The sequence below is a fragment of the Octodon degus genome, unplaced genomic scaffold, assembly GCF_000260255.1.
Source record: "Octodon degus isolate 3935 unplaced genomic scaffold, OctDeg1.0 scaffold00219, whole genome shotgun sequence".
NCBI lineage: Eukaryota > Metazoa > Chordata > Mammalia > Rodentia > Octodontidae > Octodon > Octodon degus.
Window position 1 is genome coordinate 1,557,939 of NW_004524795.1, and position 13,904 is coordinate 1,571,842.

The following is a 13,904-nucleotide window of genomic DNA, read 5'->3' on the forward strand; positions in this document are numbered from 1 at the left end:
CTCTCTATCCTTCCTCCCTCCCTCCATCTCTCAGTCATATTGTCATTGCTATTAGTTCTTTAAATTAAAATGTAAATCATTGATTTATAGAAACTCTTTAGAGCTGCTCAATACAATTCTTACTGTTTATGTGTTGCAAGAATCTTGTCTCAAATGACTTCTTATGAGGAACACTGATCAATTAGATCATGTTAAACTTGATCTTCCTTAGTGTTTAAGAAATCTTCCCCTCCCCAAGCTCTTGAAAATATTGTAGACATCTCTAGAAGTTTTTTTTTTTTAACCTCTTTTTATTAGATGTACAAACTACTTGGAATTTATTTTTATGAAAAATTTGAGGCAAAAGTTGTTTTACTTGATGCCATATGGATACAGTTGCCTTGCTTTTGGTCTTTTTTTATTTTACTGTATTTTTTCCATTGAATTGTTTTCTTGGGGATGTTGAGTTTCTGTTTTTGGTGCCGAGGACTGAAGCCAAGGCTTCCAGCTTGCTAGGCAAGCATTCTACTGCTGAGCCAAATCCCCAGCCCCGCCATATGGATGCAGACACTCATGATTTAATGATCAAGTTCCATTCCTGTGACTAGGTCATTATGTGAATTGGTCACTTGACTTTGGTTTTATTTACATAACTCCTATGTGCAATATTGTAATGTATACCAACATAACAGTCTATAGCACAATTAGTAAAAATTACACATTTATTTATACTGCATAAATAAAATGTGCTGTATAAAAAAGACATGAATTAAGCCTCTATAAATAAAATGTACAGAACTGAACTACAAAAAGATGGGTCATAAGTCCAAACACTGCCTCAGTCATAAATCAGAACAATAATTAAACAGGTAGGTCATTAAAAGAGGAATACCTGCACTGAATTGTTCCAGGAACTATTGAAACTGCCTTTCTCGGCCACCCTGCACTGCCACGACCTTTACCACATATATGGATCTGTCCCAGATCGCACTGTATTCTATTAGTTTATTTATTCATTCTGTTGCCAGTATAGGTTTATCCCTGCAATCATTTAGGTTTTCTTTAATTTTCCATGTTTTATAATTGTATGTGCAAAGATTTTGCATGTTTCCTAGATTTACTTTTAGAAAGCTGGTTATTTTGATGTTACTATAAGTGGTAACTCTCCAACACTTGCTACTTGCTAATAGAAACATAGTTGGTTTTTGTATATTGACCTAGCATCTAGTAATCATGCTAAACTCACCTATCCTAGTAATTTTTTAGATTCTTCCAGGTTTTCTATGTAGGCAATGATGTCTTTCACTCACAAATTGAAATGAAAACTTTATTTCATTCCAATCCTTATGTTTATTTTATTCTTGCCATACTGTACTAGAACATGTTGAAAAATGGCAGTAATGGCTGATCTCATCTCATTCCTGATCTCAGAGGGGAAGTTCTGAACTGCTCATCATTAAGTATCATGCTTTGTAGAAACCTTTTAGTGGGTATCTAAACCTGCATTAAACCTGTATTTGGAAAGCTTTTATCATGTGTAGATGTTGAATTTTTCATGTTATTGTTCAAGAAGTTTACTTTTTTGTTTTATTTAGCCAACATAGTGGAAAACATTGCTTTTTAAAGTGATTAAACTAATTGTATTCTAGAATGAAACCACCTTGATTATTGGATTGTATATATATATTTCATAGGCTTTGTTAATATTTCGTTCTGGATTTTCCCATCTATGGTCATAAGTGGAACTGCTGTATACTTTCCCTTTATTTTGTAATGTTTTTGGCAAGCTTTGGTATCAGTGTTGTTCTGTCTTCCAAAAATGGAATGGAAAGTATTTCTTCTTTTCCAGTTTCTGGAAGTATTTGTTGATGCTTGGCATTATATTTTTCTTAAACATTAGAATTCTCTAACTATGCTAGCTAGGTCCATAGTTTTCTTTTAGGAAAAACATTATGTTATACATCCAATTTCTTTAATAGGTGTGTAGCTGCTTGGTTAGTTGAATTTTTTTTTTTTTTTTAAGAATCTGGACAGATTCTTTTAATAGAAATTTTCAAATTTATTTATTTTTTTCCATAATTTTATTGAGAAACAAATAGCAATGAAACAGTTTCAAATCAAATTGGTAGGACAGTTTCAATAATTAATACATTGCATACTCTCTTCCTAGTGGTTATTTGCTGTACAAGATGCAGACATGATATCCTACTTACAAACACTATTAGAACAAATCCCTCTATTCATTAAGAGAATGTAACTATCTATCCTATCCATTTTGAATACACAGATACAAAATGGACATTCATCTGTATGCCCTTTTTTATTTAGTTCCATCATTTGACTATTATAGGTGTGTGAATTCAGCAAAATATTCTAAGAGTCCAGTGGCATAACACTTTTTATAGTATCCTATGTGTTAGATATATACTAATTTTTTCTCATTCCTGATACTTTTCATTTGTGCCTCCTCTTGTTTGCACTTATTTATTTACTTATTTCTCCTCTTTAGTCTTGCCAAGGCTTGTCAGTTTTGTAGATCATTTTGGAGAGTCCATATTTGGCTTTATTAATGCCCTCTTTTTAATTTTCTTTCTTTTTGTTTTTTGTACTGGAAGTTGAAGCTGGGGCCTTCACAGTAAACTGCATCTCCAGCCCTTTTATTTATTTTTCGTTTTATGTGTTTGGTACAAGGTCTCACAGCTTGGACTCATACTGATCCTCCTGTTTTCAGCCTCCCCAGAGCTAGGATCACAGGCGTGCACCACCATACCTGAACTAGGTCGCTGGCTCAGCGTGCCCCAGGGGGTAGGGCCAGCGCAGCATGGTGGACCAAGGATTGAACCCTGGTCCCTGTGCTTGCTAAAGCAGGCACTTAGTCCGCTGAGCTATCACTGGCCCTTCCAGCCCTTTTAAAAATATTAAAATTTTGAGATAGGGTCATGATAAGTCACTGAGTTGCCCATGCTGGGTTTGAGTTTGTAATCCTGCCTTAACCTCCCAGTTTTGGAATAATAGCTATGTGGACTTAATGATACATGTGTGGATTTTAGTTCTGTATTTTTATGACTTTTTTTCTTTTAATAAATTTCTGCTTTTATGTTTTCTTGCTACTTTGGATTTAATTTGATATTCTTGTTCAAACTTCTTGAATTGGAGAAATCCTAACTTCTTTGAAGTTTAGCTCATTAATTTTCAGCCTTTGTTGCTTTTTGGTACCAGGAATTGAACTTAGGGCCTTGTGTTTGCCAATGCGGGTGCTGTGCTGCTGAGCTAAGACCCCACCCAGCCCATTCTTTCTTAAATATATGTATTTAAGAGGGAAAAAATGATAAACAGGAAGCAAAGCTTTGTAAATAAGGAAGGGAAGAGGGGTAGAAGACAGGAGAGGGGAATGGAAAAAAAGAAGAACTAAGATATATCATGTACTTTTGCAAATTCCCCATGAGTGTGATCATGATGCATATATAAATTGTACCAATAAAATGAATTATAAAAAGATATGTATCTAAGTCCATACATTTTCTTCTAAGAATTTAATTTAGCTGGATCCCCAAAATTTTGACAGGTAGTGTTTTCCTTATTCAGCTAAACATATTTTCTAATATCCATTGTGATTTTGTTTTTTACAGAAATGTTACCTGTAAGGCTGTTTCCTAATTTCTAATTTACAGTGGCTACATATCTTTTCACTAATGATTTCTAGCTTAATTGCACTGTAGTCAAGAGCACACTCTAGGATTTCAGTCCTTTGACATTTGTTCAGACTTTTTTCAATGGCCAACCAGATAGTATATTTTTAAGTATTCAGTGTGTGTGAAATGAAAGAGGATTCTGCATTCTTATTTGAGTATTTTATGTATGTCTATTAGGTTAGGTGTTTTTTTTTAAATCATGTATTTAAAATTTTCTGTTTTCATTAATTATTCTTTTTTGTTTGTTTGCTACATTAGTGATTAAGAGAAGTGTGTTAGTTTCCAAAAATAATTGTAGATTTTTCAATTTTCCTTTTAGTTCTGTTAATGTTTGTTGTATCTATTTTGAGGCTTTGTTATTCAGTGCATAAAAATTTAGAACTTTTTTTTTGTGTGTGTGACACCAGGAACTGAACTTGGAATCTTGTGCTTTCCAGGCAGGCATTTGTGTCACTGAGCTATATTCCCAGCCCAAAATTTATGATTGTCATATGTCCTTCATATAAGCTTTTGTCAATAAAAAGTATCTTTTTTTTCTGGCATCACTCATTCACTTTTTAATAACTGGTTTTGAGGTAATCAGATATTTAAAAAAATAACATTGTAAGGGCCAGCGAGATAACTCAGTGGATTAAGCATCTGCTTAGGCAAGTGCAGCCCCATCCCTGGGTGCTCACCTGGCCACCAAGATCCAGCATGGTGGCACACACATGTAATCCCAGTGCTGGGGAGGCTGAAAATAGGAGGATCACTAGGACTCCGAGCTGTATAGTGAGACCCTATACCAAATACATCAAAAAACCAAAAAAAGTTGTGTCTCCTTCCATTTCTTTAGGATAACTTCTATATTGTGTGCACCTGTTTGTTTCTGTTTGTTTTGGCAGTGGTACTGGGGATCACACTCAGGGCCTTGAACATGCTAGCCAAACAAGTATTCTACCACTGAGTCATGTCCTCAGCTCACTGCTAAAGATTTAGATGTAAAAGTGAGACTATTAGAAGAAAACTTAGGTAAATTATTTTATAACCTGAGAGGAGGCATGTTTTCTAACTATACTCCAGATGTAGAACTAACAAGCAAAAACATGCATAAACTTGGCTGTGATATATTAATAGCAGTCAAAAAATTTGTTTTCATGGCAAAGTATACTTGGCAGTAGCAAACGCTAGGATAATAGCAAAGTACAAGAAATCTTTTCAGCTTATAGGCAAAAGGTCATAGAACCAATATATATAGAGAGCTTCTAAAATTAGAGAACACCACTAACCTGAGACTCAGTTTAAATCTGCATCTCTAATCAGGCATCAGTATTTCATAGAAAAAGAAATGCAAATGGCTCTTGATTATAATAACCTCTCTCTGAAAATCTTTTGAGTCTTGATTATTTGGTACATTTATATTTAATGTAATTTCTGATATATTTGGGTTTACATCTCTATCTTAACAGGTGTTTCCTATTTGTCCCACTTGCTCTGTATTTCTCCCATTTTTCCTGCCTTCTATTTTCAATTTCTCTTTTCCCTCTTCTCCTCCTCCCCCTCCTCCTTCTCCTTCTTCCTTGTGCTTGCCATTTATGCCACTAAGCTATCTCCCCCAGCCTCAACTTCTATTCTTTAATGCTACCCTAAAATCTACAGAATGAATCCTTGACTTACCACAGTTAATATAAATGTATACTTTAACTCATTTCAGAAAAGACCAAGATATACTTCTATTCCATGTATGCCTTCCAATCTATGTATTACTATTGTCATGTATCTTAGTCTATATATTTAAGTTCTATCAAATATAATTATTCTTGTTTTATAAGTTAATAGTAATTGATTTGTATGTACCCACCTATCTACCTTTCCTTTGCCCTTTTCTGAATTTCTAAGCTTCTTTCTCAGATAATTTTCCTTCACCTGGAAGAACGCTTTTGAAGGTAACAACTGCCTTTACTATGCAGGTCTCATAGGAATCTAACTTACTCAAGAACATATGAGTGGTCATGAACATTTTTTTTTTTTTTTTTTTGGCAGAATTAGGGATTGAATTAAGGTCCTTGTGCTTGCCAGGGAAATGCTTATTCTACTGAGGCACCTCCCCAGCCCTGTCATGAGCATTTAAATCAACCATTCATCACTTTCCTTAGAAAAGGAAGGATTTCTTCCAAAAGACGATTGTTTTCATTTGTGTGCCACAATTTCAATTACTACCTAACTTTATTAACCTGAGGGTCATTTGATTTTAACTGAGCTGAAAACTTACTTTGAGGAACTGTAGCAGAGGCTCATCCATGCTGTGATAATCACTAGGCCAGACAGCTCCCTAAAAAATAGCATATATTTCAACTTTTGAAGTGACTGCAACATCGCTTATTTCAGGTCAGTGGAAGGAACAGTATAAACAAGAAACAATCCTGGATTTGATTTGTTATTTTTACATTTTCAGAGGTGTAACTGTAGGATGAGCTCAAGGCAATGTACAACTGGGCTTTCGTTTGCATCAATCATTACAGTATGTGCTTCTAGCTCTGTGTGCTGTAAGACCATATCTTTTACACAGAATAAAGAACAAGCATATTCAGCTTTGGTGCCAGGGGAAGCCCCTCCTTGGGTTCACTGTACCTCCTTGCCTTCAGGTTGGAGGCAATTCAGCCCATTTGATCTGCATTCCTATCTGCAGACCCAGCTGGACTGCTTCTCCAATTTTCCATGGGCAGCAAAGTAGTACCTTATCCATGATTTCTAACTTATAGGTCTCTGAAGGTTGAAGTTGGTGTCAGCATAGAGGTTTTAAAAAAGGGTTTTTTTTTAAATAAAATTAAGAGGTATGGGTGGGAAGAAGCAAAGGAAGAGGTGATAAAGAAGGATATCTGGCCATGACAGAGGAGATGACATGAGATACATTAAGGCAAAGCTAGCAAAAAGCTGACTTAAAATACTGGTCTCTGAGCTGGTGGATCACCCTTGTAGTTAAGAGTGCTTTTTTGTCAGTGCTGAATCACAGTGCTGCCAGAGAGTTCACCTCATTAGATTGGACTATTACTGCGTGTACTCTTGCTGGTTGCCAGGAGGTCAAGGTCGGAGACCTTGAGAGTAATATAACGAAATAGGTAAAGATCGCTGGTAGTAGTAATAATGGAGCTGGACACACAGGGCTGGATTAGAATTCCGGGTCCATCATTTCTTCAGCTTATGAACCATATAATACCTTCCCTTCTTTGCATGGTACAGGTAGAGGAATTAAATTATTACTGTAAACAGATGAGGTTGTAAAGGAGTGACAGATTTCTCAGTGCTCCCCCTACTCCTGCCCCCAAAACAAGAGTCACTGCTCACCTGCCTTCTTCCTCGTGTAGGATACTGTGCTGTGCGTGTAGCAAGAGGGAGCACGCCAAGCCGGCAGCCCACACCAGGCAGAACAAGATGTGTGCTGCAGAAACACTCTTCCAAATAAAGCTACCTAAAAGGAGATATCCCGATGTTATCAGTCACGGAATTCACATCCAGAAAAATCATCTCTGTTCCTGTTTTGTCATAATTTGCTTTCAGGAGAGGCACTCAAGAAAAAAACTTTTTTTGAGGGACAACTTAAAAGATTAGGCCACTAATCATAGCACAAGTGGACACATTCCTTTTCCTGTGATAATTACCGTTATTTTCTTTGGGTTCCCACACCCCTAGTCCATGTTGCCAGTGAAATGGACTTCAGGCAACCGAGTATTTATCACCTTAAACACAGTCATTTAGCTCAGACAAACAGATGATTCTTTTTTATATATGATAATTCATTTCTGATACTTTGAAAGAGTAAAGAAACCACCTAGCTGGCATGGTGGCACACACCTGTAATCCCAGCACCCAAGTGACTAAGGCAGGAGGACTCCAAGCTCCATCCATGCGGATGTAAGCCCGCATGCTGGGGTAATTTAGTGATGTGGCAAGACCCTGTCTCAAAGTAAAAAACAAAAAAATCTTGGGGATGTGGCTCTGTGGAAGTGCAGAGTTCAATCCCCACTACTAAAAAGAGAAAAAATAATAGAGGAAGGGAGGGAGGGAATCTATATTTTCTGAGGTTTAATGTCCTAAAGTGTGACCTGGGAACCCAGGGCTATGACCTGAAGGTCAAAAGTAAATTCAGGGGTGGGGAGATGGCTCAGTAGAATAAGCACTTGCCTGGCAAGCACAAGGGTCTGAGTTCAATCCCCAGCTCGGGGGGGGGGGGGGAGAAGAAGAAGTGAATTCAGGGTGGTAGACAGCTGAATGCGGAGGTGGACAGAAGCCAAGGTGCTGTGTGCATCAGTGCCTGACATCAGCACCAGCCACAGCCTTTCCAGAAAATTACAGCCGTCCCTCACTTATTGCGGACCTTATTAAGGCTTTATAGACCCTTCTCACACTCTTATAAACCTTTCTCACACTTTTAAAAACACTTCTAATGTTCTAAACATTTTCTAAACTCGTAAACCTAATTTTAACAACAAATATATTGTACCATATAGTACGCATTCATCCGTTAAAGATATATTATAAAGTGTATTTTATTTCGATTTAATATTCTTTTAATATGCTAGAATTAACATTTTAAATATATTTTTATATTTAAAAATTTTAGGCAAAAATCATTAAAACCATAAATACTATGCATATAAATACATATACAATACTGTACACTACCACAGAATCCCAATCCCACAACATAGCGAAAAATCTGTGATAAGTAATTTAGATTAATATTTTTTGAAAACCCATGAAACAGTGAGTCTGTGAAAGCTGAGCCATAAGATAGCAAGGGACTACTGTATACCAGTGTATTTTCTTTTTAGCTCACAGTACGTGTGAGTTTAGTCTTCCCTTTTCCTGGCTTATAATCAAAGCCCTACCTCAGTGATCCACCGTAGAGTCAGAAAGCCAACCAGGACCCTAATCAAGGAACACAGCCACCTAGGGAACCAGGATTTTCCAAGGTGAGAAGCCATAGTCTTTATCCTAAGGCTTCTGAGAACTTTCGGGCCCCACATGTGGAAGCTGCTTTAATTAAATTTTCTGTTAAGAATTATCTTTCAGGGTTAATAGTTTCTATTAATAAGAAAATGTTAACCGTTGTAACATATACTTTCTCTTCCCATTAGAAGGCAGCATGTCATAGTATAAAACTAACTTAAATTTTTTGAGTCTCTTAGGGTCACAAAAGATTTGCCTAGCATTGACTAGGTAATCTGTAAGTAATAAAGTTCTCTTTAAAGTGGATGTTTCACCTACATACCCAGCTGCAGACATAAAAAGTCCAAGAAGCAGGTTACTGAACAAATAGAAGATAAAGCTTCTGTTTACAGCCACCTATCATATGGCCGTATTCCTGTGGTCTCAACACTTGTGTCTCCCTCAAGTTCATAGGCTGAAGTCTTAACCCCTACGATGACAGCAATGGAAGGTAATCAGCTTATGAAGAGGAGCTCTCCAGAGGAAACTAGGGCCCTTATAAAACAGGCCTGAAGTATACCTTGTCCCTTCAACTATGAGAAGACAAAGAGAAGAGATACCCATGACTAGAAACAGGCTCTCACTAAACACCAAATTATTTGCTAATGCCTTGATCTTGGATCTCCTAGACTCTAGAAATAGGACAATTAAATTTCTGTTGCTTATGAACAACCCAGTTTATGGTATTTTTGCTGTAGCAACTTGAAAATTAAGACACACCTATAAGGTAGGCTTATGCAAAGGTGTGTAGGACAGGATTCCTCTTTGAGGGACTTAAGAGCTGCTTTGAGGGAAGCACATACCCTACATGGCTGCAGGTACTGTGGCAGCATGTAGATTAGAAAGAGATATTTAATGAAATTCTAGATTTCTCATAGATATTAACTTCTATATATAAGTGACACTTCATCTACAGACTTCAAATAAATTAAGAAAATAATTCATAGGCATGGTGTTGCTCTAAAAAGGATTTATAAAGAAAGTCAGTGGGTCTGGGTTGTATATAGTAGATATATAACAGGCAGCGATGGCCTCTGACTATGAGAACACAAGAAGTGACTTAGATTGTTGATTATACACGAGTTTGGTGGCTAAGGAAATCAATACAGTGACTGAACCCCTTCTCTCATGAGTAGACTGCATAATCCACATCCCACACTAGGCTGAGCGGTCTTGGGGCCAAATTGATGAAGAATGGCTAGGTGTAGCAAGTCCTTCTCACAGTTTCCTACAGAGAGTTAAGGATGATCTACATTCCAATGAGCTCCTCTTACTATCAGAAATGAGAAGGAATGCTGAGGGTCCTGTTTTTTTCCTGATAGTTTGGCAGGTAGAACCTCATTACAAGAAAATCTGATTTTCTGGATCTCCAGTCAGAATCCAAGTTTCATACCGGTGACAAGTGGGTTAAATCCAACAAGCAGGGTCAGCACAGCAGGTATCATGTACACCACCTGTTAGCAAAGAGAGGAAACACAGGGGTGAGCAGTGTGCCCAGGACACAGGATGTTGACAGGTATCTAGGAAGTGAAGAAACGTGAGATCAGTGGTTGTAGAGTTCCACAGTTTCAGCAGCTGTTGAGGTAGGAATCCGTACTCTTATGTGACCTGATAATCACATCAAGCTGTAATTCTGTCTCCTTTTTCCTGACTGTTGGTTATTCCAGGAAAGACTCAAACATCAATACTGGCTTCACCCTCAAGCTCAAGCACTAAGTTTTGTTCTGCAGACATGTTGACTTCCTAAGCTCTCCAAACAACTCCATGCCCACACAGCCATCCCCACACGTGGGGCAGAGGGGCAGTGATAGTCACCTAGATGACCTTGCTGAGTTTGACCTCATAGAACATCTGGTCCCATGGTCCAGCTCTGCAAGTGAAACCATAACGAATGGATTGGATGTGCCACTTACTGAGACCCAGCTCTTCACTTTGAAACTGCTAAGTTGGCTAGGAAGACAGAAGACTGGCCCTGAGGTCGTCTTATTCACAAGCTCTGTAGCAAGCAATTGCTGGCCAGACTTGGTATTGTGTTATGAGGGTGTTGTGGGCAGATGGAAGGTAGGGAGGGTGGGTTTATGAGAAGTCTGGAGATTTTTCAAGAAATGTACTTGCTTAACCACATCAGCTGTATTGCTAATGTCAGGAGCTTTTAGTTTATTTGGAAGTTGTAAGAGCTGCACATTTTAAACGATTTGTTTTTGCTTTAAAGACATGTCTGTCTTGACCTTGGGCACAGAAACATTTGGATTACAGACCCTTTGTTCATCTTTTCTTCTCTGTCCTTAATGATTACTGGAACAACAGCTATTATTGATGTTTGCAAGGCAGGTATTCTATAAAGGTGGACAGCTATGCTCCCTAGGGCTAACCCTGCACTTCCCAGACTTTAATGTGCCTGGGTCTTAAAACTCAATTTCCAGTTTGGGCAGTTTGAGGGGAGAGCTTTTCTAACAAGTTCCCAGAGGTGCTACTGCAGTTGCTCCAAGGATCATGAAGAACTAAGGAGCTAGCCCCAGACCCCCACTCTGTGGAAAGTGACACTCAGCTACACACACACACACACACACACACACACGAATGAGAATCCAAGAATGACAAAATGCAAGAGTCCAAGAAAGTGAAAGATAAACACACACAACATACAGTATTTAATTGTGCTCTCAAGAAATGTTTGACAGAGGTTTTTAACATGTGCATTCAATGTGTCATACATCTGTCATTAATAGATGAAGAGATCTACACAATGTTTCAGTGCATTGTACACATATGAATGAAAAAGTCCTTTAAGCTAAGGAGCAGTTTCACTTGACAGTTCTGACATTTTAAGTGCATTTCTGTATCTTTTTAAATTTATTTATTTGGTACAGGATCTCACTATGCAGCTCAGACTCATAGTGATCCTCCTGTTTTTCAAAGAGACATTGTTTGGAGGTAGTTTTCGAAGTTGGGGAGACTGTGACACAGAGATCTGGGGCTGAGATGCAGGGACCATCGCTGTTGGGCTGGTTTCGAAGACCATGCTGGGACTGGAGCCACAGTGGGGAAGGCCTGAAATCCAAGTGGTGTTTCAATTTAAGAGAGTTTAGGGGAGATCAAAAGATTTCATACCAGACAGTGACATAAGAGGGGTCCTAGGAACACAGGAGGTGAAAAGCAGACACAAGAGTGGGAAGCTGTTCCATAGCGAGTAGGGGAGCCAGAAGTGGGAATGAGGGAGGTTGTCAGGATGTGGGGCCTATTCTTCTATTAGGTCACCTAGACATGAAGTGGAAGGTAGGGTGGAAGGCACTGTACAGATAAACTGGATCTAGATAGTTTCTTTGTGTGGGAGTGTGGGGGTTGGAGACAGGGTCTCATTATGTAGTTCATGCTGGTTCTTCTTGTTGGGTTCCTTTTAAATTTTTTTATTTTGTTTGAGGGGCTCTCAAAGGCTGTGGTAAGGAACAGATAGATGTTAAAGATGACTGAGGTTTTAAGCAAGGATGATTCAGTGAACATTCTGAGAACAGAAATGGCTAAGTCAGGAGGAGGAACAGGTTTGGGAGGGAAAGATGCTGGGGAGAACCTCAGGCCTATTTGAGGCATAATGCCATGCTAGTTGCAGATACAATAGACTCCTTTACAAATTCAGTATTGTTCTGGATGTCTTGACACTAGGCACTAGACTTTCACATCAAAATCCCCAATGCTTTCATTTATTGCTTATCTGTACATGGTCAGTAGCCCTCCAAATCCTGAAAGTCACCTGCTTGTTGATAGATACTACGTAAGATTACACATTGGTACTGAAAGACAGGGCAAGGTTCAGATGTTTCAGGGAATGTACGGCATGGTCTTCCCCCCTTGCAACTATTCAATTCAAAGCACTAGCTACCTGAATACAGTAGGTTTCATGGACTTTAATTAGTTTCTATAAAAATAAATCACTGAGTTAGCAGAACCACAGAACTTAAGCCTGCCACTCAAATACTCACTCGAGTTTCTGACTGCAAACTTATGAGACCATTCAACTGACCTCGAGAGGCCACCCCTGCTGAAGGAATACAGTGTTTTCTGGGTGTCTGTGTAACACTGGTTCCAGGACATTCCCCCACTCAACAGAACCACACTAAAATCTTTGGATGCTCAAGTATCTGCATATAAACCACACACTTCCTTTGGATGGTTGTCCAAAAGGGTAGCAATTATGCATGTAAAGTGGCTAGCACAGTGTAGGCACTTAGTATAGGAGAGGCATTATTATTGCTTTGTAAAACATTATATTATTAATTCTTTTAATTTCACTAAAGTGCTGAATTGCCCAGGTTAGGCTTGAATTTGAGACTCTGCAGCCTCAGCTTCCTCGAGTGCTGGCCTTATTGGTGCTAACAACCAATTCCAGTTTCTTGCTGTTATTAAGCCTGCTGTAATGAATGTGATGAGGTGTGCTCGGATATCTGTCTGCTGTGGGAATACCTGTGTCTCCGGAAAGTTCAGAATTTACATACACACACACACACATACACACACACACATACACACACACACGCACACACCCCTCTCCCCACCCTAAAGAAAAAAGGTAGGGAAAAGAATAGCAAAGGTTTTGATTTATAAGATAGTAAGGGATGCAAAGAGAAGCGGGTGTTTCTGTGCACGGGACCATTCTTGAGATTCAGGATGGTTCTGAAAGCAGTTCGCACTCACCACCCACAGCTCAGCGTCCGGGTCGTTGACCTGGAAGGCCAGAGACCAGCTGTTAGCAGACTGCACGGTCCGACTCCCTGCCCTCTCTGCCCCTCTATTCATTTGCTAAGAGCGGGTCGCGGTAGACCCTGGGGCGTTAGGCCGAGAGGAGACTCGGGCAGCGCAGGAGGGCAGCTGCGGGGGCTCAGCGCACACCCCAGGCGGGCCCCGCACAGCCACGCGTTTTTAAAAGAACAGCAGGAGACCCTGAAGAGGACGCTCCAAAGCTGGCCGAGCACTTTGGGCCCCCGGGTTCTAGAGAGGCGGACGCTCGTTCGGGGACCCCCAGGCCGGCAGCGACTGGGCGGGGCTGGTGCAGCGCCCTCCTCCCGGCACTGGCTCGAGTCCTCGCTGCAGCTTCCCGCCCGCTCTGCGCCCAGCGCCCCTGACCTGCACGAAGGCTGCCAGCGCGAAGAAAGCGGCCATGAGCGCGTTGCAGGTCCGCCACAGCCCGACCGCCCAGCGAGCCCCGCGACCCGGGTCGGCCGCCATGCCCGGCTGTCCCGCGCCTCCCGCCCCGCCCCGCCCCGCGCCTCC

The 13,904-nt window shown here is 39.8% G+C and overlaps 1 protein-coding gene across 2 annotated transcripts in view; it reads right to left on the minus strand.

The window, feature by feature from the left end:
- Positions 1-13,877, minus strand: part of Tmem220 (transmembrane protein 220) — a 17,501-nt gene extending 3,624 nt beyond the window's left edge. The window contains exons 1-5 of one of the 2 annotated variants that reach the window (XM_004645180.2): positions 13,758-13,877; positions 13,329-13,358; positions 10,033-10,093; positions 6,996-7,119; positions 5,923-5,982 (exon numbers count right to left, since the gene is read on the minus strand). In XM_004645180.2, the coding sequence (XP_004645237.1) occupies positions 5,923-5,982; positions 6,996-7,119; positions 10,033-10,093; positions 13,329-13,358; positions 13,758-13,859 (377 nt within the window). In that variant the 5' untranslated portion in view covers positions 13,860-13,877. The remainder of the gene's footprint in view (positions 1-5,922; positions 5,983-6,995; positions 7,120-10,032; positions 10,094-13,328; positions 13,359-13,757) is intronic. The other variant, XM_023705399.1, reaches the window with a different exon arrangement.
- Between the last annotated feature and the right edge of the window lie 27 nt (positions 13,878-13,904).